Raw genomic sequence first — 25,709 nt, 5'->3', positions numbered from 1 at the left:
TGCTCACCAATGCAGAAGAGCTCATTAAAGAGGTTAAGACTGGAGAAAGCCTGAGTTGCAGTGACCATGCTCTGGTTGAGTTTGTGATCTCAAGGGGTATGGGCCTGGCTAAGAGCAAATTCAGGACCCTGAACTTCAGAGGAGCCAACTTCCAGCTGTTAAAACAATTAGTGGATGAGATCCCATGGGACACTGTCCTTAGGGACAGAGGATCCCATCAGAGCTGGCAACTCTATGAATATTTATCTTACAGTGCAAGAGCTCTCTATCCCCATATGTAATAAATCAACCAGGGAAGGTAGAAAACCAGCATGGCTGAACAAGGACCAGCTGATAAAACTTAGGCAAAAGAAGGAAATGCACAGACAGTGGAAACAGGGCCATGTGCCCTGGGAAGAGTACAGAGACACTGTCCAGATATGCAGGGATGGGATCAAGAAAGCCAAGGCACTGACAGAACTAAATTTGGTGAGGGATGCAAAGAATAACAAGAAGGGGTTCCACAGATACATTGGCCTCAAAAGAAAGACTAAGGAGAGTGTACCGCCTCTGACAAATGAAGACAGATGTGGAGAAGGCTGAGGTACTGAACAACTTCTTTGCTTCAGTCTTCACTGGTGGTCAGGCTTCCCACATTTCTTGTGTCCCTGAACCCTCTAGGCAGGGACTGGGGGAGCAGAGTCCCTCCCACTGTAAGTAAAGAACAAGTTCCGAACTGCCTGATGCAACTTAACAACTGCAAGTGTATGGGGCCTGATGACATGCATCCCAGGGTCTTGAAGGAATTAGCTGATGTAGTCACCAAGCCACTCTCCATCATATTTGAAACATCATGGCAGTCAGGTGAAGTCCCTGGTGACTGGAAAAAGGGAAACATCACCCACATTTTTAAAAAGGGTAGAAAGGAGGAACCAGGTATCTACAGACTCACCTCTGTGTCTGGCAAGACCATGGAATGGATCCTCCTGGAGACAAAGTTAAGGCACATGCAAGACAAGGAGGTGAACTGAGACAGCCAGCGTGGCTTCACCAACAGTAAATCATGCCTGAGCAATCTGGTGGCCTTCTGTGATGGAGTAACTGCATTAGTCGACAAGTGAAGTCTGACCAATGTCACCTACTTGGCCTTCTGTAAGGCTTTTGGCATGGTCCCACATGACATCCTAATCTCTAAATTGGAAAGGTATGGGTTTGAAGGGCAGACCATTCAGTGGATAAGGAATTGGCTCAATGATTGCACCTAGAGAATGGTGGTCAATGGCTCAATGTCCAAGTGGAGGCCGGTGAGGAGCAATGACCCTCAGGGATCTGTCCTGGGACTGATGCTTTTTGATATTTTCAAAAATGACATAGACAATGGAACTGAGATGGAACCCTCACCAAGTTTGCAGATGACACCAAGCTGAGTGGTACACTTGATACCAAAGAAGGAAGAAATGCCATCCAAAAGGACCTGGACAAGCTAGAGAATTGGGTCCATGTGAACCTAATGAAGTTCAACAAGTCCAAGTGCAAGCTGCTGCACCGTGGACAGGGCAATCCCAGACATGAGTACAGACTGGGAGAAGAACTCATTGAGAGCAGCACTGTAGAGAGAGACTTGGGGGTTCTAGTGGATGAAAGGCTTAACATGATGCATCAGTGCATGCTTGGAGCCCAGAAGGCCAACTGTGTCCTGGGCTGCATCAAAAGCAGCTTGACCAGCAGGTCGAGGGAGGTGATTGTCCCCCTCTGCTCTGCCCTCATGAGGCCCCACCTGGAGTACTACATCTTGTGCTGGGAGAAAACACAGGAAAGCTGTGGACCTGTTAGAGTGAGTCCAGAGGTGAGCCACAAAGATGATTAGAAGGCCGGAGCACCTCTCCTATAAAGGAAAGGCTGAGGGAGCTGGGGATGTTCAGTCTGAAGAAGATAAGGCACAGGGGAGGCCTCATTGTGGTCACTTTCAGTACTTAAGGGGTCTTATAAAAAGGACGGAGAGAGACTCTTTACTCAGGTAGATAATGATAGGACAAGGGGGAATTGTCTTAAACTAGAAGATGATACATTTAGATTAGATATTAGGAAGAAATTCTTCACTGTATGGGTAGTGAGGCACTGGAACTGGTTGCCCAGAGAAGTTGTGGATACCCCATCCCTGGAGGTGTTCAAGGCCAGGATAGGGCCTTGGGTAACCTGTTCTAGTGGGTAGCATCTCTGCCCATGGCAGGGGGGTTGGAACCAGATGATCTTAAAGGTCCCTCCCAACTCAAGGAATTCTGTGATTCTATGATAGAGGCCAGCTGGTCTGGGTGGCAGGTAATAGCACATACAGCCCACAGACACACCATTGGTTCCCCCAGACCTTGTTCTCCCCCACAAGAAGGAAGCAGTGGGGCTCACAGCATGTCCCTGAACCTTTGATCAGGAGACAGCCTAATATGGCAGCAAGCACCATGTCTTAGCAGAGTTAAGATTCACACATGTACGTGAACATCAATATCACACTGAAATCTGCATGGTGCTTAATCTGCTGCCACAGTCACACAGCATCATCTATGCATGTGCTGTCAGTGTCGCATGAGAATATGACCATCTCCACCAAAATCAACTTGTTAACACTACTGATGAGACTGCTGTGACCTTTTCACCCAGGGGAGGCAGTGTTGATTGGTGGGACATGCTGGTCTGCTACCTGCCTCCGGGGGGATATCAGATGCCCTGTGCCCTTCCCAGAGAGGAGCAGTGGTGCATTTGGATGCCGCCACAGGAGAGCCAGTGCAAGTGTCACTGCATTCCCAGCTGCCAGCACCTGAGGGCCAGCACAAAGGGAGGGTTGGGACTGTTTTGAATGGCAGGTGGTGCTTTCCAGAAGCTTGGAGGAAGGAGAACTGAATAACTAATTTATGTTAAATACAAATAAAAACAAACAAACAAACAAAAAACTCTACTAGTGAAAAGAACTTGCCTGGCCCTAAAATAAAGTATTCACTGAGAGAGGAAAAAAAAAGAAACAAAAGCCTTTTTCAAGAATTTTCAAAATCTCCCATTCACCCTACCACTCTAAGGAGGTCTGTTTGATGACAATCCCTTCAGATCACTTTGATAAAGAAAACATAGTAAAAGTGGAACTGCAATGGCCCCAGCTTCTTGTTGCCAGAATATAAATTTCCACATGGAGGAGTGAGAGTATTTCACTTGAATCAGTATATACAGTTAACCCCAATAATTGTTTTTGGTATCTGCAGATTGCTTTCCTAGTAACATAGACCTGCCTGGCAGGGAAATTGGACAAGAGACATTAAGGTAAATTTAAATCCCCACTATTATTCCTTGCTGTTCCAGCAAACCCAGAGATGTGGGAGGAATCTAGGGAAAAATTATTTTCCTACAGAGCAGCCTTTGTTGAACATAACAGCCCCCATGCTGATGCCACAGTTTGGATCATTTTGAAACGTCCTGTCTTTGTGGCACAGTATGAGTCTTTAAGCTCTACAGAGGCATGCAGCCTCCTTACCTCCTACTGTCACCAGAGCTGAGCAGCATAACATTCACTGCTCTGCCTCTGAAGCAGAAAGGATAGGAATAATGTACTAGTTACTTCTTCCTGTATCCTACGAAGGTGTGACTGTGTTCAGTCAAATGTGACCAAGCCAGGCAGAGATCTCAAAACAGGTAGGGAGGCCAAAAAAAAGTTATGAAAATAAATGGTTTAAAGAAGAGCAGGCTGTGAAAAGCCTGGCCATAGCCCAGAGACCAGTCACAGCAGGTTCCTGATAGAGAAAGGACCAGTGATGGTCTCCAGAGGCTGCTGCAATTTACCTGGCAGCCTGAGCCTCAAGTGAGTGAGAAACTCCATTTAGAAGAGGAAAGGCAAGAATGGGCTGAGAAGCCAGGCATGGGACAAAGCTGTTGAAGGCACTGGGGGACTTGACAGAGAAGCTGACAGTCGGGAGAGCAGCAAAGGCCACATCAATAGGAGAAAATGAGGGCCAAGTCTCTACCCCCTTCTCCCTTTCAAGCCAAGTCAGAGCTAAAGGAAATTACCCCAACAGACGGCACAGGGAGATGTCCACAGACAACCTCACAGGGAATTAGCAACTGGACAGTGTCTAATTCTCTTTTCTGTGTGCTGAGGCAATTCTGGCTGCAGGGACGTGATGAGGATGAATATGTGCTGTCTAGGTTCTCGCAGGTACTGGTGTCCCACTTGCACCTGGCAGTGCTGTCTGTGCTGCCAACAAAACAGAGCAGCCACTTGCTTGAGCACCCACATGTGCTTTTGTGCCTGCACAAGCCCGGCCATCACCCTTCTCCAGCACACTAACTGCCTGACTCCCTTAGTTCAGTGCCATGAGCATCATATCAGGACAAATTCCTTTCAGGTGCCTCCCCAGGGCTGAGCCACTTGCTGTTCCTGGGACATGGGAATAGTGACACCAGAATGACACCTGTGCTTTGTAGTCTGCCTTGTTGCAATGAATCTGACAGAAGGAGCTTGCAGAGAAAGGCAGTATCTTTTACTAGGCAGTATCTTTTGCACTGTTAAATCTAATAGTTCAAATTTCAGGCTAAATTATAGAAACACTTTATCTTAAAACTGCTGGTTCATAAAAATTCTGTAAGAAAGATAGAAGTAAAATCCAGCTGGCGATCAGCCACCAGTGGTGTTCCCTGGAGGTCGGTGTTGGGGCGCATCCTCTTTAATATCTTTATTGATAATTTGGACGAGGGAATTGAGTGCACCCTCAGTAAGTTGTCAGATGACACCAAGTTGGGGGGAAGTGTTGATCTGCTGGAGGGTAGGAAGGCCCTGCACAAGGACCTGGACAGAATGGGTCGGCGGGATGAGGTTGAACATGGCTAAGTGCCGGGTCCTGCACTTTGGCCACAACAACCCCATGCAGCACTACAGGCTTGGGGGAAAGTGACTGGAAAGCTGTGCAGAGAAAAAGGATCTGGGGGTGATGATTGATGCTTGCCTGACCATGAGCCGGCAGCATGCCCAGGTGGCCAAGAAGGCCACAAGAGCATCCTGGCTTGTATCAGGAACAGCGCAGCCAGCAGGACCAGGGAGGTGATCATCCCCTTGCATTCCACTCTGGTGAGGCTGCACCTCAAGTACTGTGTTCAGTTTTGGGCCCCTCATGACAAGAAGGCCATCGAGACCCTGGAGTGTGTCCAGAGAAGGGTTACAAAGCTGGTGAAGGGCCTGCAACACAAGTCCAGGACACAAGTAGCAGCTTAGAGAACTAGGGCTGTTTAGTCTGGAGAAGAGGAGGCTCAAGGGAGACCTTATTGCTCTCTACAACTACCTGAAAGGGAGGTGTGGGGAGCTGGGGGTTTGCCTCTTCTCACAGGTAACCAGTGATAGGACTAGAGGGAATGGCCTCAAGTTGCACCAAGAGGGGTTCAGGTTGGAATTTAGGGGACATTTCTTTGCAATAGTGAGAGTCATGTCACAGTTTGGACTTTTTGATCCTGTTCACTAACCAGATTTGCTCTAGAGATGTTAGAAATGCTAGGTCTTCAGGTATCTCTGCTTCAAAAAGTACATGCTTCCCTTTACAAGGTTATGGTGCCTTTGGTGCAGAAGAGGCAGGGCTTTCAGGGCGGTGAAGAAGACTCCCAGGAAAAAATGTTCCCCCACCTACCTTACTAAGGCTCTTACATCCCAGGCTCTGTACCTGTTGAAAAACGTGTGCAACAAAATTTGGGAAAGGTGCAAAGTCCAGCTCAGTGATTTGGCCATCCTGTCCAGCATCTGAAGTTTGTCACTGTAAGAAGTGGAAAAAGCTGTTGAGTTCGAGCACAGGTAGCAGACTCCTAGTTCTGCTGGCAAGTAAGCAGATTTACGACCGGAGAAACAGCAGGTGAGGCAGTGCTGTGAGCAAACAGGATTTGCGCCTGACGAAGCACCAGCACCAGCCTGGCTTTTCGCGGACCTCCCCCCTGCTGGGAAACAGCTGCGGCCAAAGGTCACCAGGCCGTTACAGGCGGCACCCCGCGCCCTGCGGCTGCCGGCAGGAGGCGCCTTCCCGTCCCCGCGACCGGCTGCGGTCCCGGCCGGAGCCGGCGGGATCCCGAGCGGCCGGGATGAGCCCTGCGGGCTCGGCGGCGAGCGAGGCCGCTCGCTGCGCGGAGGGGTCCGGCGGGGGCCGCTCCCCAAGCGGGGGGGGGAACAGGGCGGGGGGGGCGGGGGCAGCAGAGCCCCCCGGGACACGGGCGAGCGGGGAGGGGGCGGCTCGCGCCGCGCCGCAACTCAAACCAGCGGCCACGCCCGCAGCCAATGGGCCCGCGGGGCTGCCCACCGCCAGCCAATGGGAGCTCGGGGCTGCCCGCCGCCAGCCAATGGGAGCGCGGGGCCGGGGCGGGGCCGGTAGCCCAGCGCGGCTGGGCGGCGAGGTGCCCTCGGGGCGGCGGCGGCGGCGGCGATGGCTCCGGAGCGCGGGGCCCGGCCGCCCCCCGCCGGGCCGCCCCCCGCCGGCACCGAGGGGCTGCCCAGGGCCTTCCTGCAGAGCCTGCGCACCCTGTTCGACATCCTGGACGACCGGCGGCGGGGGTACGTGCACCTCCGGGAGATCGAGTCCCGCTGGCAGGGGGCGGAGGCTCGCGAGCTGCCCGCCGGTGTGCTGGAGGGGCTGCGGCGAGCGGCGCCGGCCAGCGGGTACCTCACCTTCGAGCGCTTCGTCCTGGGGCTGCGCGCCGCGCTGCCCGGCGCCGACGGTGGGCCCCCGGTGAAGGGACGAGCCCCGGGGCGCGGCGGCGGCGAGCCGCGGGCGGCGGAGAAGGAGAAGGAGAGGGAGAGGGAGAGGGGCCGCGGCACCGCCGTCAGCGCCTCGCGGAGCCTGGAGAAGCTGCCGAGCCCCTGCGGCGCCGGGGAGCGGCGGGGACAGAACGCGGGACACCGGGAGCCGGAGCCGAGCCAGCCCCGGGCGCGAGGTGAGAGGCGCCCCGGCATCCCCGGGCCGGCTGCGGCTCGATGGGAGACGGCGGGTGCGGGTCCCTTCACCAGGCCGGAACGGGCCCGCTCTGCGTGCTGAAGGTGTCTGGCCGTGTACGGGCATCGCAGCAGAGCTGGCAGCGTTGCGAGTGATCCAGCGGCACCGTTGCCGGAGAGTCGAGTTAGGCAGGGCAGGCTGGGATCCACACCCATGGCTAGGTCTGGTTCTCAGGCAGCACAGACCTGTTCTTTCTTTTTCATTTAAAACAACAGTAAATTCTTCCCCCAGGCCAGATGCAGAACTCTGAGAAGTCGCTGATATTTATTTTTTATTTTGTCTTCAGTGGGCTTTGATTCAAGTTCTAGATAAACCGGAATGGAGAACGCACAGTTTGCAAATCCTGCTCTGTCTCGGGCTTGTTCTTCCCTTTACATTTCTCCTCGTGTGGGCGCTTGTCTCTTTATAGTGGTGACAAGAAGAATTAAGGGCTTTACAGTAACATGTCCGTAGTTGTCCTCTGGCACAAAGTCTGTAGGTGACCTTCCTTGTGGGGTGGATCATGAAGCTGATCATCTCTGAGAGTTGCTGGGTATTGGGATGGGGAAGCAAACTCCTGAGAGCCAAGCAGCTTTGCTTGAGTACCAGCCGCAGCTGTGTAGTCAGAGTTAATGAGTGTGCATTATCAGAAGGGGTTGCTCCATGATTTCAGGCACATTTTGAATAGTGAAAAAGAGTGAAATCTGATTCAACTGTGTTGTTAATTACATGGCACAATTTACAGCAATAAATGAATGGGAAAGCAGCAGTAGGGAGATGTGCTTCAGTGTCCCCAGGCACTCACTGTCCAGGCGGTCGGGACAGGGAATGCCCCGCAGCCGCTGCCATAGCTTTGGCTGCAGAGCCAAGCAGCAGGTTGCTGCTGGCTGTGTCCCTTCCTCAGGACCTGTGCTGGATCTGCCAGGGTTCCCCTGATCCTGGGCCAGTGAGCTATTAGAGGGCTTTGTGCTGTCTCACATGGCTTTGTCCTAGGGTTGCAGTCTGGCATTGCACCTAAAGTGGGGCATCCACCTACTGCTGCAGGAAACATGGCTCTGACCCGCATCCCAGCGTTCTCCATCCTTTGCTTGTCTTAGATGCAGTGACTGGGAAGTTCATGGAGTGAGGTGATTCAGCCAACTGAATGGGTGTAAAATACATTATTTTTATACTTTTGTGTGCTTATATGTGTTCTTTGGCATGATCATTCAGTTTGATGGGCTGGTGAGAATTTTGGGCTGACAAAGGCAGGAGAGCAGGACGACTTCCTTTACCTTGGGAAAGTTGTCTGAGCTAGTTTGCCTTCTGTTCCCCACCCTTTCCTTTTAAACATTGCAGAGATTGTCTGCTTCTCATTTTGCCTCCAGACTAATCACTAGAACTTACTTAGTGGACTGTTATTAAAGTTGTTTTATCGTCAAGAATGTAAATCCAGAAAAAAAATGAAAAAAAAAATCCTGCTTGATAAATAATCATCAAATTGAAAGCTCTCTACTAGATGGGACTGAGCAGATGACTACTGCAGAATATAATTTTCTGGTTGCTGAGGATCTTTCTATTATGGTATGGTATACTGATGTCCTGAGCCTGCAGGCAAGTTTAGTGCCTCAGCCCTTGCTGCCAGCTTCCCCAAAAGCAGGGCTATATTCTGGAAACAGGCTTGAATTTTAGACTAATTCAGCAACTTAGTGAAAGTTATAACTCAGTTACCGTATGTCTTTTAACTCTGGATCCTGCACACCTGCTCAGTGATACCCTCCACTGCAGAGGGCTTTCCTAAGCATGTGATTGTACTGGTGCATGTTCCCTTCAAAGGGATGTGAAAGATTCAAGCATCAATGAGGCAAGACTTGGCTCTTTTCTCACTGAGGAGAAATGTGGGTCCAGTAAGGCCTGTCTCAATTAGATTACATCATTTGGGCTTAAGGTTATTCTCAGTCTCCAGTCATATGATGTACCTTTTGTAAGAACTCTAGCTGAGAGTGGGGAGATGATGTATCAGTACTTGTAATCATCAAAGTGTTTGATGGCGCTCTCCCTGTCTTGTGTTCCTGAGGAAAGGAGGTACTGACAGGATGCTACCCAATCTCTACTTCCTGGCCCAGGGTGGATCCGCATGTGACAGAGGTAATTTGAGTATGAATTATGGCAAGATGGCAGAGGCTGAGGGCTAGGTGATCTTCCTGGCACTTTCAGGTGGTGCAGTGAGCTAGTGGGACAGCAATTCAAGTCCCTGTTCCACCTTCATCACTGATTTCTGTTAGCATGGGCAGAGAGAGACATGGTAGCATGGGCTTCTGAAGACATTCCTGCTCAAAGTCGTCTTCAAGGTTCTCAGAAGTTAGTGTCAGCCAGGCAATGCTGGAGCAGCCTGCACATCATAAGCAGTTGCTTCGTTGCCAGCCACAGTGTCCAGGAGCCCACTGATATGCCTGGCACGAGGATCACAGAATCACAGAATTGAAGGGGTTGGAAAGGACCTCGGAAGATCACTGGGTCCAACCCCCCTGCCAAAGCAGGTTCATTAGAGCAGCCTGCCCAGGTAGGCATCCAGACGGGCCTTGAATATCTCCAGGGAAGGAGACTCCACAACCTCCCTGGGCAGCCTGTTCCAGTGCTCCGTCACCCTCACCGTGAAGTTCTTTTGCATGTTGGTGTGGAACTTCCTGTGCTGTATCTTGTGGCCATTACCCCTTGTCCTGTCCCCACAAACCGCTGAAAAGAGGTTGGCCAAATCCCTCTGTCTCCCGCGCCTCAGGTATTTATACACACTGATGAGATCCCCTCTCAGTCTTCTTTTCTCAAGGCTGAATAGACCCAGGTCTCTCAGCCTTTCCTCATAGGGAAGATGTTCCAGCCCCCCTATTACCTTTGTGGCCCTCTGCTGGACTCTTTCCCGGAGGTCCCTGTATTTTTTCTGTCTTCTTTGTACCGGGGAGCCCAGAACTGGACACAGTACTCCAGGTGAGGCCTGACCAGGGCAGGGTAGAGGGGGAGGATTTTCTCCCTTGACCTGCTGGCCATGCTCCCTTTAATGCATGCCAGGATCCCCTTGGCCTTCTTGGCCATGAGGGCACACTGCTGGCTCATGGTCAACCTGTCATCCACCAGGATCCCCAGCTCCTTCTCCTCAGAGCTCCTCTCCAGCAGGTCATCTCCCCAGCCCCTACTGATCCATGCGGTTGTTCCTTCCCAGGTGCAGGACTCTACACTTGCTCTTGGTAAACTTCATTTGGTTTCTTCCTGCCCAGCTCTTCAGGCTGTCCAGGTCTTGCTGAATGGCAGCACAGCCTTCTGGTGTGTCAGCTACTCCTCCCAGCTTTGTATCATCGGCGTACTTGCTGAGAGTGGACATTATTCCCTCATCAAGGTCGTCAATGAAGATGTTGAACAAGACCGGACCCAGCACCAACTCCTGGGGAACACCGCTTCGCACAGGTCTCCAGCTGGACTCTGCGCCACCAATCATCACCCTCTGAGCTCAGCCAGTCAGCCAGTTCTCAACCCACCTTACTGTCCACTCCTCTATCCCACACTTCTGCAGCTTTGCTAGCAGGATGTCATGGGAGACAGTATCAAAAGCCTTGCTAAAGTCAAGGTAGATGACGTCCACTGCTCTCCCCCCACCTACTCAGCTGGTGATGCCATCATAGAAGGCAACAAGGTTGGTCGAGGATGATTTCCCCTTGGTGAATCCATGCTGACTACTCCTCATAACCTTCCTTCTCTTACAGTTGCTTGGAGATGGCATCCAGAACAAGCTGTTCCAACACCTTTCCAGGGACAGAGGTGAGACTGACTGGCCTGTAGTTTCCCGGATCCTCCTTGCCCTTCTTGAAAACCGGAGTGACGTTGGCTATCCTCCAGTCTTCAGGCACCTCTCCTGTTCTCCAGGACCTTTCAAAGATGATAGAGAGTGGTTCAACAATCACCTCTGCCAACTCCCTTAGCACACGTGGATGCATTCCATCAGGACCCATGGATTTGTGTGCTCTGTCACTTCTAGTTCCCCTCCCTTCCCTCGTCAAACCTAGTTTAAAGGCCTGGTAATCAGCTCTGAGAGCTTGCTCCCCAACACACTTGAGCCCTACTTGTCAGGTTGAATTCGGTCAGCAGCCCACATACCTGGCTTCTCAAAGGGCTTCCCAAGATCGAAATACCCAAGTCCTTAGTCCAGACACCACCCCCTCAGCCAGTCATTCACCTCCTTCTTTCTGGGTCCCGGTCACCCAAAGAGAGGACAGAGGAGAACACTACCTGCACCTCTGATCCCTTCAACAATCTTCCCAGGGTTGCAAAATCCTTTTTAATATTTTTATAGTTGCAGCTTCCTGGGATCCTACCTGAATGACAACAAGAGGATAGTAATCCTCTGGTTTAATGAGCTGTGGCAGGACCTTCCTAACGTCTCTGACACGTACCCCAGGAAGACAGCACACCTCTCTGGATAGGTTATCTGGGCTACCAATAGCAGCCTCAGTGCCTCTCAGCAAGGAGTTTCCGATCACTAAGACTCTACATGCTATTTTTGTGGCATGGGTTGTGATGCAGTTCTCTGCCCGGCCCCAATCCCTATGCTCAGTACTTCCCCCAATCTTGACACGCTTTGCAGGGTTGCTTCCCGGGTTCGTACTACTGTCCAGACCCTCAACCTCATCCTGTTCCTGCCTGAAAAGGGAGTCGCCTACAACAACTACCCTTCTGTCTTTCTTGGTGGAGGCAGTTTTGAGGCATGGAGTCAATTTCCTCGCCCTAGGCATCCTCCTGGGTACACTTTCTACCTCATCCTCACCCACCCGTCTCTCAAGCTCAGGGGCCTCAAACCTGTTGCATAAGGGCACCTGGGAAGGTGGGGCCGGTAGGAGGGGGGCACTGCATGCGAGGTTGAGCAGGGACCTGTTTCCATTCCTCCTCAACTCCCAGGTCCCCTCCCTCTGCCCGACTGCGACAGGGCAGGGGGTCCACCCCCATTTGGGGTGTCCCACCCCAGTACCTGTCCTTCAGGCCCTGCAGGGAGTTGCCCCACCAGTCTGTCTCCCTCTCACACTCCCTGGTGGCCCTCAACCTTTCCACCTCCTCCTTGAGCTCTGCCATCAGGCAGACCAGGTCATCCACCTGCTCACACCTTACATGCACAGTATCTCTGCCTCCCTCAGAGGGCAGCAACAGGCTCAGGCAATCCCTGCATCCAGAGATGTGAACTGCTGCATTTTTGAGCAGGCAGTCAGTCAGGGTGGTTGCAGACTTTCTAGAGAGAGCTCTCTGCCTAGTGTAGACCACTGCAGCCTAGCTAGTGGTAAACAGCCGTTAGATGAGTTGTTCTTGTGGGCGGGGGGGAATGCTCTGCCCTGCCCGAGCACGCCCTGCCCACACGCACTGCTGTGCAAACTGCCGCCGAGGATGGTGAGGCTGATGTTGGAGATGTCACTGTGCACAGAAGGCACCATGACAGCTCCTTGCTGCTGGTTCTTAGGTTGCCTGCTGCAGCAGGTGTCTCAGCATTAGGGGTCTTTACCCTAGTGGTTCCCTATGGAAAAGCTTTCATCCCTGCTGAGAGCCAAGGAATTATGATATGGGGTGGTTAGTGCCTTGCCCAAGGGGTCTGCAGTGTCTATGGGCACTGCCTCCTACCAGCGCAGCCTTTGTGGCTAGGGTGGCCTGGCTCTACCAGCCTGGGAGGGAGGAGGCAGGACCTCTCCTGCTCCCTAGAAAGTCTGATCCCTACTCATAACCAGAGGTTCTGTTTTAGTCACTATGTTGTTAGCTCAGGTGCACAGAGCTCATTTGTTTGACTGGTGAACACGTTCTTATCAAAGTTTCAGCTCAGATCAGCCTGTGGGCTCCACTTTTATCATGCAACACAGACCCAATACTAGCACTTCTGGGTAACAGCAGCAAAAACTGTTTTAACATGTTGTTTCTACCCTGCAGCTCTTCCCAGAGGTGCTCCTGGTTTTGCTTTGGGATTCTGCTTATCAAAGCTACTCTCAGTTTTGGGACTATTCTTCTGCTTCCCCATCAGGATGTGTTATAGGTCTGCTAGGAGAACATGTGCATAGCTGCGCCAGTCTTGCTGTTTTAGCTGTCCCTCACAGGGTGTATGATATGGTTGTATGAAACTAAAGACAGTTGGCAAAACAGGTAAATGAGCAATAACAAGACTTTGTGCTTAGTAAGATGTCAGAGACCTGTCTCTGCTGGAGCACTTGCTGATAAGACAAGTGGGACACTGTGATAAACCAGCAGGTGGATTTTTCCCATACCATCATGGCCCCTCTTCTCAGTGACACAAAGTGACAGGCTGAGCGAGGTTACTGCATAGCATGCCACTGTTGGAGCATTGCCTGCTATGAGTGCAAGTCTAACTCCTGTTGCTGAACTAATAGACATGTGGCACCACAGACACCCGCAGTGTGGTGTGATTCTCCCTGACCTCACTGCCTTCCAGCTCCCTCCTGTGAATCGAGCTTGTCTTTGAGATGCAGGGTGACTTCTGTCTCCACTCACTTCTCCTGCCCTATATTCCTCTTCCTTCCCATCTGTGTGCTCTGCTGAGGAGGCTTGTGCAGCAGCTAGGTGGTATGCCTGGCTGTGCAGCACCATGCATCCTGCCTCAGCACTCCCAGTCCTTCATGCCCATCTGCACTGGAGAACATGCTAGACCTGTGGAAGTTTGCTCAGGTGCCTGGGAGCCAGCATGTGCCCAGCCCATAGAAGGATGTGGTGATGGGTGGGAGTGCCTGGGAGATACATGGGCAGCAGTCCCATGGAGATGTTCTCCACAGCTGCCTCGCTGCCTGCTTTCATTTGCCTACTTCCCTGCTGCTATTTTCTGGTTCTTTTTTGGTAAAGCAGGGAAAGCAAAAAGCTGTGATCAGAGAGCATGGTGAGCAGCAAGAATGAGGAGGGTGAGCACACGGTAGGGTCTGCTGGGGACTCGGCAGGGGACTGGAGCAAGGAGGGAGTGCAGCAGGCTTGCTGCCTGGGCATGTCTGGAAGGGGTGGTGACAGCAACCTTGGTGCCCCGGTACCACAGTTCACAGCAGCAGGGCGGTGCTCTAAACTCATCCAGAAACATGGAGCTGAGCTGCCTGGGACATGGCTGCAGGGCTGTCTTTCTGGCAAGTTAGCCAGGGCATGGAGTACAGGGCTTGTGCTGATTTCAGAAGGTGCTTAGCCAGTACCTGCTTTAGTGTACAAGCATATAGCATGGGCAGGAGACATCTGATCCAGCCTGAAACCTGCCAGTGTGAATTTAATCTGCAAAAATAGGTTATGTGTGGATTTGGACCAGCATAATTTGTATGTAGTACATCAGCCTTTCGCTAAATAGGATGTTAGGATTTTGATAAAAATTTGGTAACCCTATAGCCAGATTGTTGTATGTTTAGACCAAAGGCATGCAGCTTCTGGTATGCATCACCCCCTTTAGCACCAAGCACATATCTGGGTGGGGAAGGAAAGTGTATTTGTTCTGAAATGTGTTGGTCTGATCTCCATGACCATCTCCAGAGCTGCTCTAAGTGGCTGCCCCCTCCAAAGAAAGCCCCTTGTGAGAGCTGCCACAAATGACTGGAGAAGGAGCTGATCCCTGACTCTCTCTGATGCTGCTGGGTTGCCACTGTTTGTACAAATGGGAGCAACTGTGTGAGCCCGTCACCAAACGGGAGCTGCCTTCAGGAGGAGGTGAGTGCATGGCAGGGCCTGTGCTTCCTGAGCAGAAGTCAGGGATCCCGTGAAGACTGGACTGAAAACTGGAGTTGGCAGTACCACTAATGGTTTAATTGTGCTGGAACTGAAGCAGCATTGCCTAGAAGTTGCCTGCTTTTTACAGAAGATGATTACCAAAGTCTGTTGCCGGCCTGGCATAACAAAGTAAGCTGTTGCTGAGGTCTGGCTTGCCTGCACAAAGATGTGAGCAGGTGCTATGTGCAGTGCTTCCTCAGCTGCTGCCTGCTTGCAGGGCTACCCCACAGACTGCCCCACAGAGGGGCCATGGGGAGGTTTTGTTGCAAGCAGCTGATGCCCTCATGCTTTCATCTGTTACAGGTATTGATGTTAAGTCTGCTGGGCAGTCCCAGGGAGATGGTGGCCATGGAGGCACTGGGGACGTTCGGAGACATCAGAGGTTACATGCAGAACACCGGAGACACACTATAGCCAACGGTGTGGATTTTAGCATGGTAAGAAAACAGCCTTGTCCTGGGCTGCAGTCAAGGGGCCTGCCCCTGCAGGTTTCTGTTATAAAGCTGTATTGATGTACATTGTGGTCTTGCAGTTACTTCCAAGGCGTTTTCTGTCCTGAAATGTGCAAGAGAAAGAGAAGTTATGGTTTCCCCTGTGTCCCATGGAGCAATGTCAGCCTATGGAGTTGGCATCTGTGCAGTCAAACACTGTCTTCATGGGCAAAAACTTGGGTAGAGAAAGGCAACAATTTACCTTATGGTACAGGAGAAGGCCCCAGTGCTGCAGTCATCTGAGAAGATTGGTCTCTGGGCTTTTCAAGCATGCCTTGTGCAGAGCCTCAGTGCTGTGTCCTCTGCTAGCTGTTCTTTGTAGGTCAGGTCTCAAGCATGCTGATCCTTGTGGCTCCCAAGAGATTTTTGCCATTAATGCAGAGAAATCTAAACTGAATTTGCCTGGGAAGCCCAGTATCAAGGGATCTGCTCCCCTCTCTGTCCCTGAATGGAGAGGTTTGGATCAGCTTGCCCAAACCAAGGGATCTGCACTGCTCCCAAGTGGAATAGCGAAGCTGCCTGGGCATGTTGCCCACAAGCTCAAGCCAAGACCTTGCCTGCAGGATGAGTGATCATCTGGTCTTCCTTGCTTTGTCTCGTGGCATGAGGGCTGCAGGCCAGGCCATGACTCTCACATCTGCAATTCCACTTTTGGCACCCTGGTGTCACCGGCTTCCTGATCTGAGCAGGGCCAGCAGGCTGCATTAGTGTCCTTGTGCAGCATTGATTACAGCATTGCACTGGCCTTGGGCAACATAACATGCTCTGATTCCCAGCCTGGCCAGTCTGGGGAGGGTGCAGTTTATGTACGCATGGGAAAAGATTTGTTGGGCTTACAGCAATGCAAGGGGCTGGGTCTTTCTCTTTCAGACCGAGGGGGTCTCTGCTGAGAGGTGCTGACATGGAGCAATAAATGTGGATGTGTTTGCCTGGGATTAGGGGTCCCTCTGGTCCTCAGGTTTCTGGTGGTTGGACATTGCTGCTTTGACAGGGTATGCCCCCTTCCTCCCTTAGCAGGGCTCTCACATGTGCACATGGCTCCAAGGTGGAGTGCAGCAGAGGTGTCATCACTGCCGTGAGTGTGAAGTCCTGCCTGGTGCTGATGAGGAAGGGGATGGTGCCCAGGGTGTCTCCCTGAAGGCTGGTGTTTGTTCCCAGCACTGCCACAAGTGCTGTTGCTTTTTAGTGTTGCCATTGCCTTTGTTTCCCCATGGTGCATAGTTGTGTGGGAGGTGGGATGCAGGTGCTCTACCTTTCTTCCATCCATTCACCTCTAGTGTATCTGAGTGCTGCTCTGCCTTTACATGTTCCTCCTCCCAGAGATAGGATGCCTCAACTTGTCCTGTGGGGGTTGAGAAGTCTTCCCAAGCACCAGGGCAGAAGTATTTGGTACCAATTCCACTTCTGAGTATGCAGAGACAGTTGGAACAGGTTTGAATCCAGCAAGGATTGAATCTGCATGCAGGGTGGAGATCTTGCCTGGCTACCCTTCCTCCCTGATGAAGGGAGGATATCTGGCAAGACAAGGCACACAGCTGTGATTAGGCTAATCTGCCTAAAACCAAGGAGGGGGGGGACACACTGTTGTCCATCGTGTGTCCTATAGGCGCACTAGGACCTGTTCATCCTCCTCAGCAAAGCAGACAAGTGGGGCCTGTGCTGCAGCCCCAGGACCCTTTATGACAGCTGGTGACTCCTCAGATGTTCGGTGGGTTTTGTTGTTGTTTTATTTTCAATGAGTCCATTGATTGATCCAATTTCCCCGTGTCCTTGGCATAGCTGGAATGAGACCTGTGAGAGGCCAAGCACTTTTGTTTGCAGGCAGCCCAGAGAAGAAGCACTCTCCCCTCCCCTTCTATCACAGGCAGTGACCAACCAAGATGTGCTGTGCCCATTCCACCTCCCCATTCTCCTGCCCGAGAAGCTGCTCTGCCCCTAGCTGTATCCTGTCCTCTGCCCCTAGATTGATTCCATCTGTCCCTGCACCTAACGGAACTGCTGATGTCCCACTGCTCTGTGGGATGCTGCCTCTTCCTCCGGTTCCCGTGCTGACCAGCAAGCCCAGTGGGACCAGGCTGGGATAGGCAGTCACAAGCTGCAGCCAGAACTGGATGGGGGTCCTTGCCACATACAGCACCTTCTTCATGCCCCTCAGCAATACTCTGTGTAGTACCAGGGCTCTGTGGTTCTTCGTGTGGGTACGTCCCCTTCTCTCTGTTTGTCCATATGAGCATTGGTGTGTGAGTGGCTGCTCTATTGTAAACAGCACGTCCAGAAGCAGAGGGAGCAGGAACAGCCCTGGCATAAGGGGTAGCTGGCATGTGACAATTGTGAGACTTAGGGAGTGGAGGTGAGGACAGAGAAGTGCTGGCAGCCTGAAGAAGCTGTTGGTACAGTCTCACCTGTTTGCTGGAGGCGGTCACTGTTTAGGGTCACTTCTGAGCTGAATTGTTCCCGTCCAGATGTTCTCCAAAACAGCCGAAGAGGTTTCTGAGTGTCCAGCAGTTTCTAGGCTTGCCTGCTTGTGTGATCAGAGTGCTTATGGTGGATGGAGAGCTGTCTGCCCTCCACAGTGAAGACTCTCCTGGTGCTCAGTCTGTGCCACAGGCTGTGGAGGTCAGGCAACATCACGGCAGAGAAGGCAGGCAGCCATTTGCTTTGGGGAGTGCTGGGAAATCCAGCCCAGTGCTCTCGACATGGAGGAAGGCCTTTCTGCCTTGGAGCAGCCACAAGGGTGGTTCAGGAGGGCTGTGAACTGGGGGAGCAGGCTCACGCCTGCTTGGAGAAGGGGACAGGAGTTGGACTCAATGATCCTTATGGGTCCCTTCCAACTCAGGATGTTCTATGATTCTATGACAGGGAAGAGTGAAGGCTGATGAATTGTTCTGTGGTCATTCTGTTCTTCTGGGAACAGACCCTCCTCTTCTTGACACCTCCGTGATTTCCTCATGGCGGTGCAGAGCCAAGGGGCCTTGGGAGAAGGGTGGCAGCAGAGGAGGGAGGCCCCTTGTCAGCTGGGCACAGGCAGCTAGGTGCTGCTGCTGTCTGCTGTTGATGGAGGGCCCAAGCTGCCTGTGCTGCAGCAGGTTGTGGCTGGCAGGGCCCTGTTCTGCTTGTCACAAAGGGGTGGGGGCAAAAGCCCTGGGTGCTCTGTTAGCAGCCCTCCAGAGATGTGAATATATCATGTCCCTCTCCATATGACTTGAGCTTGAACCTGAAAGACTAAGCAGACACAGTCAGCAGAAGGGTACGCTGTGCTCAACTCCAAGATGACTTGGGCAGAAAAGCAAAGGAGAAAGCAGAGAGCTGGGTAAACAGGACTGTAGATTTTGTCTGGGGTTCTGGTCTCTAGATAGCTTGGCTGCTCTCTGAAAGCCAGGTGAACTTGTGCTACTGATTGAAGCTTGCAACCTCAAGAGGATTTAGACAGTGGGTGCTGGCCCTGTTCTTAGCTCATCCTTGGATAAATGACAAAGCAGAGAAACATGCTTCTTCACTAAGAGCTGGAGGGGAGCAGGCCGGGTTCCCTAGACAGGAGGATGGAGGCAACCTGACTGCCCTTCAGCTGCTGCAATTGTTCTCCCAAACTGGAGAATTCTTACTCCAAATCAGGATCAGCCAGTGGCTATCATCCAAATTCTCTGCAGCTTTTCATGGGGAAAAGAACTGACACAACTGCTGGTAACCAAATTCCTCTGTGTCTCATGAAGAAACCAGCTCCTTGGGCTTGACAAGACTAGGCTAGAGGAAATTGCTTGAACTTCGGATTAAGTTGATCTGTAGATGCCTTCACTTGGGATCTAATGGGGCAGTGGTTCTCTGAACATTTGACTTGGACCTGGATGAGGAGGGGATAACACATCTGTGCACTGTCCTGCAGCTGAAGTATATGAAGGAGCTGGAGCAGGAGAAAGATTTCTTGCTTCAGGGTCTGGAGATGGTTGAACGTGCCCGTGAATGGTACCACCAGCACATCCACTTCATGCAAGAACGCCAGAGACTCCTGGGAAAAAACAAAACCAGTACTGTGAGTCTAGGACTTGTTCTGGGGATTCCCATCTGCTTGGGAGGGCCCGTGGGATGTGAGAACTGGGCTGGGATGTTTTGGTATACCCAGTAGTGGCCTGGCTCTGCTGCCTCTGCTTGTTGCGTGTGCCCTCGCTGTTTGACTGAGGATCCCAGAGGGGCTGGGGATACTGGTCCAACCCTCGCTTGGCAGAAGAGAAGCATGGCAGCAAGTAAGGAGGGTATGAGCAAGCCCCTCCACGTGCCTGGTGTGGAGCTGTGGGGTTGCTGCCTGAATGGGATCAGGCCTGGCCTCTCACCATGGTGGATTTCCCAGGTAAAATTGCCCAATGCAGAGAGGCCGACCCTTCCTCACCAACTGGGACATTCTGCTGCCCACCTGCCAGCCACGGGGCTCTTCCTTGGGCCAGCCCACCTGGGGGAGCCCTAGGGCAGCACAGGAAGGGTCTTCCCTTGTGTGGACACCCATGCCCTTGGCACAGCTTGTACGCCCCCCTCACCTCCTGCCAGGCTGCATGCAGGTTCAGGTTCAGAGCATGACAGAGCAGCCACAACCTCAGCCCTTGTGCTGTCTGTGCCATAATGCCAGGCTTGAGGCTGGTGTCTTGCTTTGTTAACATGGGTATGTCCCATGGCCTGTGCAAGCTCCATTCTACAAAGGTGCAGGGCCAGCTGAGACGTGGAAGCAGGTGGGTGCCCCAGCTCTGGGAGGTGTTTGGAGGGGGCTGAAGGCCAGCCAGCCACCAAGTCCTCTCTGCAGGGCAGAATGACTCCCTAGAAGCTGGCCCCAAAATAATGCCTGGACTCTTCTGCCCCGTCCTCCAGGACTTCTTCCCTGATGGCAACCAGAGCCACCTGGGCCACCTGCTTCCCAAGCTGCAGGAGGTGAACCGCTGCCTGGGTGACCTCCTCTCCGCCATGGGCAAGGTGAGAGAGCAGGATGTTAGCAGCTTGCCATCATTTGTGTGAGCTAGGTGCCTGCCCTTTCTGCCCTCACACTGACAGCTGGGCTGTCATTGGAGCTGTCAGAGCTTCCCCAGGCTCTAGGGGCCAACTTGACTCTGTTGGCAAGACAAGGATGGCAGACAACCAAGAAGATAGTGCAGCTAGTCCTGGGCTAGGATGGAGGATTCTCAAGGTATTTGAAGGGATAAATGAGGTCCCCAAAAAGGTGTAGACCTTGTCATGTGAACAAGGAAAGCATCCTGCTGAGGTGCTCAACCAGTCCTCTTAGAACTGGCTGTCCTGGATGCCAGGTCACATGGCTCCTGGCAGGAGCAGGACACGCTGGCATGAATGATTCCACTTTAGTCTAGAAAAGCCTTGGTGGAGACCCTGTGATGGCCTGTGCTGACTGTACTGGTGGGGTCTTAATCCTGTGTAGGACTTTGCTCAGCTCCCAGTCTATTAGTTCCCCATGGGTCACAGAAACAGCTTTTATCTTGGGACACAGGCTGGGGAGGGCCACCAGGAAGAGAGCTCAATGTCTCAGCCCTTCGCTTCATCTTCTCCACAGCCAGGGAACCCTTCCTCAACTCTGAGCAGGCTGGCCCCCACGGCCCCCGTGGTGTCCCCAGCCTCAGCAGGTTCCCAGCAAGCCATCAATATGCTGAAAGAGCAAAACCGACTTCTCACCAAGGTGAGTGGGGATGATGGAGAGGAGATACACTTACAGAGAAGGCTGGGAGGGAGCCCTTGGGGAAAAAGTATGTGACAGTTAGAAAGTGTTCCTTCAACCTGGCCAACCTTGGTCATCCTGGAGAAGGGCTATGGGCTACACCTGGAGCCCTTCCATGTCCTGCAACTGGGTACCCCTCCTGTTGAGGGGCATGTATCCAGCTATTTACTAGGTGAGGGACCATGGACATGGACCTCATTTTCCCTGCCAAAGGGAAAAGACCATGACAAATAAAGGCCACAAGAGGGTGCAGATGCTGCATCTTGGGTCTGCAAGCAGTACTTCTGGGAAGCAGACACCAAAGATACCCCTGCTAAGGCCACGCTCACCAAAGGAATTTGCATCCTGGCACATGCAAATGGTGCTTTTGGGCTGTGGGGGGCTTAGAACAGCTGAGCCTAGCCCGGCTCACAGATGCCTCAGGCACAGCAGAGCTCTGATCAGCATTTTCCTCCTCTGTCCTGTGCAGGAGGTGACCGACAAGTGTGAACGCATCACCCAGCTGGAGCAGGAGAAATCTGCTCTGATCAAGCAGCTCTTTGAGGCTCGTGCCCGCAGCAACCATGAAACGAGCCAGCTGGACTCCACGTTCATCTAGTGCCTGTCCCCCAGTACTCTTCCTGGCCCCATACTTGAGCTTCCCCAGAGGGGTTTGTGGGGCTGGGACTCTTGCCCTAAAACCATTACATTCATTGCTCCAGGTGTGGAGCTCTCAAGAGTTGTGGAGGTCTAGAACTGCCCATGGCCTCCCTGTGGGAGTAAGCTGGGGACAGCACTTCCCCAACCCTGCTTGGGCAGGCCTGGGGAGTCTACCCTCCCTGCTGTGCTTGGCCAGCAGCACTGCTCGCAAGCTACTCCTTTTCTAGAACTGATTGCAGTGACTACTCCCCCATCCCGTGATCCCCAATGTGTTGGGGGAAACAAAGGCTACCTGTGCTGTGTGCACAGGGAGAGGTGGGGGGAGAGCTGCTGTACTCTTGGCCTGACTTAGGCTGAATTCTGGCTGCTCTTAGAAAAAGATGATGCATCTTGAACACTCCATCTTGAACATTTCCAGGCAAGCCTGGTCATTGAAAGGTACCCTGTCTGTTGCTTGTCCCTCTGTCAGGGGACAAGATTGAAAATGTGTAATGGGGCATACCTAGCTCCTCCCTGCTGTCTGCTGGTGGAACCAGACTGGGCTAGAGCAGTGCCTGAGCTGGTGCTCCTCCTAGGGCAATCTCTTTCTTCAGTTTGATGTAGTGATGCCATAGTTGCTGTTTATATGTCTGCAGGCTCCTATAGTTAATGAGCCATAGACCCAAATGAGGTAACCATGTACCTCTGAGCTGCTGTTTCAGGCTGTTTGCAGATTGAGGCAGATACCTCTATGTCACTTTATTTTGTTTGACCTGGTAAGCATTTGCTTATAAGCCTGGCAGTCATATTTTTTCATGATGACTTTAGAATCATAGAATCATAGAATCATAGAATATCCTGAGTTGGAAGGGACCCTTAAGGATCATCAAGTCCAACTCTTGACACCGCACAGGTCTACCCAAAAGTTCAGACCATGTGCCTAAGTTCACAGTCCAATCTCTTCTTAAATTCAGACAGGCTCGGTGCAGTGACCACTTCCCTGGGGAGCCTGTTCCAGTGTGCAACCACCCTCTCTGTGAAGAACCCCCTCCTGACGTCCAGCCTAAATTTCCCCTGCCTCAGCTTAACCCCGTTCCCGCGGGTCCTGTCACTGGTGTTAATGGAGAAAAGGTCTCCTGCCTCTTGACAACCCCTTACGAGGAAGTTGTAGACTGTAGACTTTAGAAGGACAATAACAGAAGCCTGATTTCACACTGGGGCTTTAGGACTTGGTTTCTTGAAACTGAATGTGGGTGATGAAGAGGAAGCTGCTAGGCTCTTTCTTTGTACATCTCCAAGTGGAGAAATGGGAGCTTTGGGTGACCTGGTAGTATATGCAAGCTACCTGGGGTGACGTCCTGGGTGTGAACTGAATCCTTCTCCAGCTCTATTGGGGTGGTGGTCATGTTAGACTGATGTATCTCAGGACACCTCCTCCTTCCCACCCAGCTCAATGATGAGGCTTGAGCTGTGGCTTGGTACTTGGTACTTATGGTACATTCATAGGAGATCCATGGGAATTCCCATGTATCACAGTCCTAGTCCTTTGTAGCTCCAGGACCTTTCTCTTCAGCATTGTTTGTGCTTGGACTCTACTGGCACAATGCACTGAGCTGGGCAAAAGGTTCTGGACCTGCCCTGCTTTAACAGGTTTAGCTCTGTTGGGCTGGGAACTGTGCAAACCAGTTCCTCTCCCACTCCTGGGAAGATGTTTCTACCAGTTCAGTGCTGTCTGTCCTACCCAGCTCCTCTCTGAGCTTCATCTCGACCTGAAGCTCACTGCAGGGCACTTGGTCATAGTTCTTCGTTTGTGCCTACTGCCCCCTGCCAGAGTGGGGATCAGCAGAGTGTTGGGGAAAGGAAGAAAGAGCAAGGCCATGGCAAGTCATGTCCTGTATCTGTAGGAGTATAGTGTTAGTTATCCCCTGGGCATCGGTGCCTGCCATCTCTTTGATGTCTTCTCTGGTACCCAGTCCCTGTTTTGCCTGAGGCTGAAGGAAAAGTGTCTCTCTTCATAATCTGTCTTTAGGAATAATAAAGTGGGGTGAACTGCTTAGTTTATCCTTCTGTTTCTCTGACTAAATCAGTCCATTTGTTGCTGCAAGCCTTGCAGTTCCTGACTGTCCTGTCCTAAGGGATTGTGGGTGAGCTGAGGTTGCACAACTGCAACCTGAGCATGAGGAGTACAGTGGGTCTCTGCTCCAGGTTGGGTTCCCATGCTCTTTCCCTTCTCCTCTGGGCATCCCTATGCTCTTGGGCTGGGGATGCTGCCAGTCTTCCCTTGCTACTGTTGGATGGGATCATGAAATCCCCATGCACCCCCCTCAGACTTTAATGTTATTATTCCTTCTCAAGCAATGCTCCAATATAACCACCTCCAATGACTGTGGACAGCTACGGCCGCAATGACTGATGCCAGCTCTGCAGTTGTCTTCCTGCACAGAGAGCCTGAGAGGAACTCTCTGGCAGGGTACATCATGGTGCACATCCCTCTGCCTTGCATCAAAGATGGCTGCACCTGCGCCAGGTGAAGCTCAGGGCCCTGCACTGGCAGGAGGCACCTTCCTTTGACATTATACAGAGCCATGACCTGGGGAGAACTGGGACCCTTGCTGCACGCTACAGAAACCAACCTGCAGCACTGTGCTCTGCAGGCGAGCTGCCCAAGCCTCTGCGTTCCCAGTATGGGAGCAGAGCCATGGAAGGAAGACCTGCGCCAAGCCTCCTATGCCTGGGAGAAGAATCATTGCAGCAGCCTCTTTCAAGTGGTGATTAGGGTAGCCACAGTTCCCAGACAGGGCAAGGAGGGGGTGATAGTTACCCTCAGTTCCCCTGTTTAATATCTTTCCTAGGATGTGAAGTCCCAGGCATCTTTCAAAGAAAAGAGAGGATCATTGTCCCTGCTCAATGCCACTCTGTGTGGAGCCAGGGCAGCTCTGCCACTGCCCTTGTTCTGGGACCTGCCCAGCTGGAGGGGAACAGCTTCTCCGCAGCCTGGGCAGTGCTGGCTCTGGGCCCGTTCCATGCAGGGAAGCTCTGGGATCTGGGAGCCCCCTGCCAAGACTCCCTGAGGGCTGGGAGTCACAGTCCCTGGCCTGGAGCTGCAAGACCTGGCCTGGCTACACTGCTTCTGGGTCCCTGGGGGGGGGGGCGATCTGGCCTGTGCCTGACCCTCACCTGTGTGCCTAGGCTATGTCACCTTCCATCCCCTTAGCCACGAGCAGCTCAGTGGTGGTCCAGTGGCTGTGAGACCTGGGTTTGTGCCTAGGGCTGTTAGCAGGGTGCTGGTGAAGTGGGTGAACGTCTTCCCTTCTCTTTGGGCTCTGATCTCGCTGGGTATGCACAAATCTGTGAAAGCACATCCAGGTGTGATGATCACATCTGGAAACTTGTGCACAGTTGCAGCACAGCAGGAACCATCACAGCAGGTCTGGTCTGTGCCCAGCCAAACCACCTAAACTCAACCCCCTGACACGTGAGGTAGTCAAAAGCAAGGTGCAACACCATATAGTCACCACTCAAGTCTTCATTTATTATCACAGGCTTAGGAGCTGCTGGCCCCGGGGTGAAACTGAACAGGGGCAGCTGGCATCGGGAGAGGACCGTCCACAGAGGGGTGTGGGCAGGGTGTGCTTGGCACTGGCCAACCAAGAAGTCTTGTCTGGTCCCCAATCTGCCCCAGGGGATCCGTTGATCTCATCTACTGTGTCCTCAGCCATGCTCTTTGGGAAGGGTTCAACTGCCCAGGTCTATTTGTAGGTTCTTTCTCTTCTGCCTAGTTCCATGCCCTTCTCACGCCCTTTAGGGCTGGGCTGTGTGCCCAGCTACCCCCCTTAAAGAAGGGCTGCTCTCCCAGCAGAGCAATTATTCCGAATGCCAGCAGGAACAGCCGCATCTTGGGCCCCCAGCCGGTACGTTTTGTGCTTTTGCTTTTCTTTCCTGCTACACAGGAACTGTTCTTTGTCCAACAGGATTCCTTGCTGCCCTGGGCAGTTTTCAGCAGCTCCAACACTGACAGGTGCACTGTCAGACTGCCCCTGTTTTGCACCCACTGTCCTGCTCTTTCCATTGCAAATCACAGGGAGATGAACCAACAGCCTAAGGACCTGGGGAGCACCCTGGGTCCTGGGGCAGTCAGTCCTCTCCAGGAAGGGGACCTGGGCTGCAAAGGGCGTATGCAGCTACCACTGC

The 25,709-nt window shown here is 52.5% G+C and overlaps 1 protein-coding gene across 1 annotated transcript; it reads left to right on the top strand.

The window, feature by feature from the left end:
* Window positions 1-1,247: 1,247 nt before the first annotated feature.
* SAPCD2 (suppressor APC domain containing 2) lies at window positions 1,248-22,367 on the top strand. The gene is made up of 8 exons (XM_032200542.1): window positions 1,248-1,383; window positions 6,210-6,336; window positions 6,368-6,921; window positions 15,009-15,142; window positions 19,077-19,223; window positions 20,048-20,149; window positions 20,739-20,861; window positions 21,370-22,367. The coding sequence occupies exons 1-8, from the start codon at window positions 1,248-1,250 to the stop codon at window positions 21,496-21,498; spliced, it is 1,452 nt and encodes a 483-aa protein (XP_032056433.1). The 3' UTR covers window positions 21,499-22,367.
* Window positions 22,368-25,709: the final 3,342 nt, after the last annotated feature.

Source organism: Aythya fuligula, chromosome 19 (genome assembly GCF_009819795.1).
Source record: "Aythya fuligula isolate bAytFul2 chromosome 19, bAytFul2.pri, whole genome shotgun sequence".
NCBI lineage: Eukaryota > Metazoa > Chordata > Aves > Anseriformes > Anatidae > Aythya > Aythya fuligula.
The sequence above is the reverse complement of the archived record's forward strand: the minus strand, read 5'-3'. Positions and strand labels throughout refer to the sequence as shown.

Bases quoted from the DNA above. Each gene is read 5' to 3' on its own strand.
- SAPCD2 (XM_032200542.1), top strand. From the start codon at position 1,248: ATGGTGGTCAATGGCTCAATGTCCAAGTGGAGGCCGGTGAGGAGCAAT. The intron at 1,384-6,209 runs GTTTGCAGATGA...GACACGGGCGAG, and splicing joins TGAGATGGAACCCTCACCAA to CGGGGAGGGGGCGGCTCGCG. The intron at 20,150-20,738 runs GTGAGAGAGCAG...TCTTCTCCACAG, and splicing joins TCCTCTCCGCCATGGGCAAG to CCAGGGAACCCTTCCTCAAC.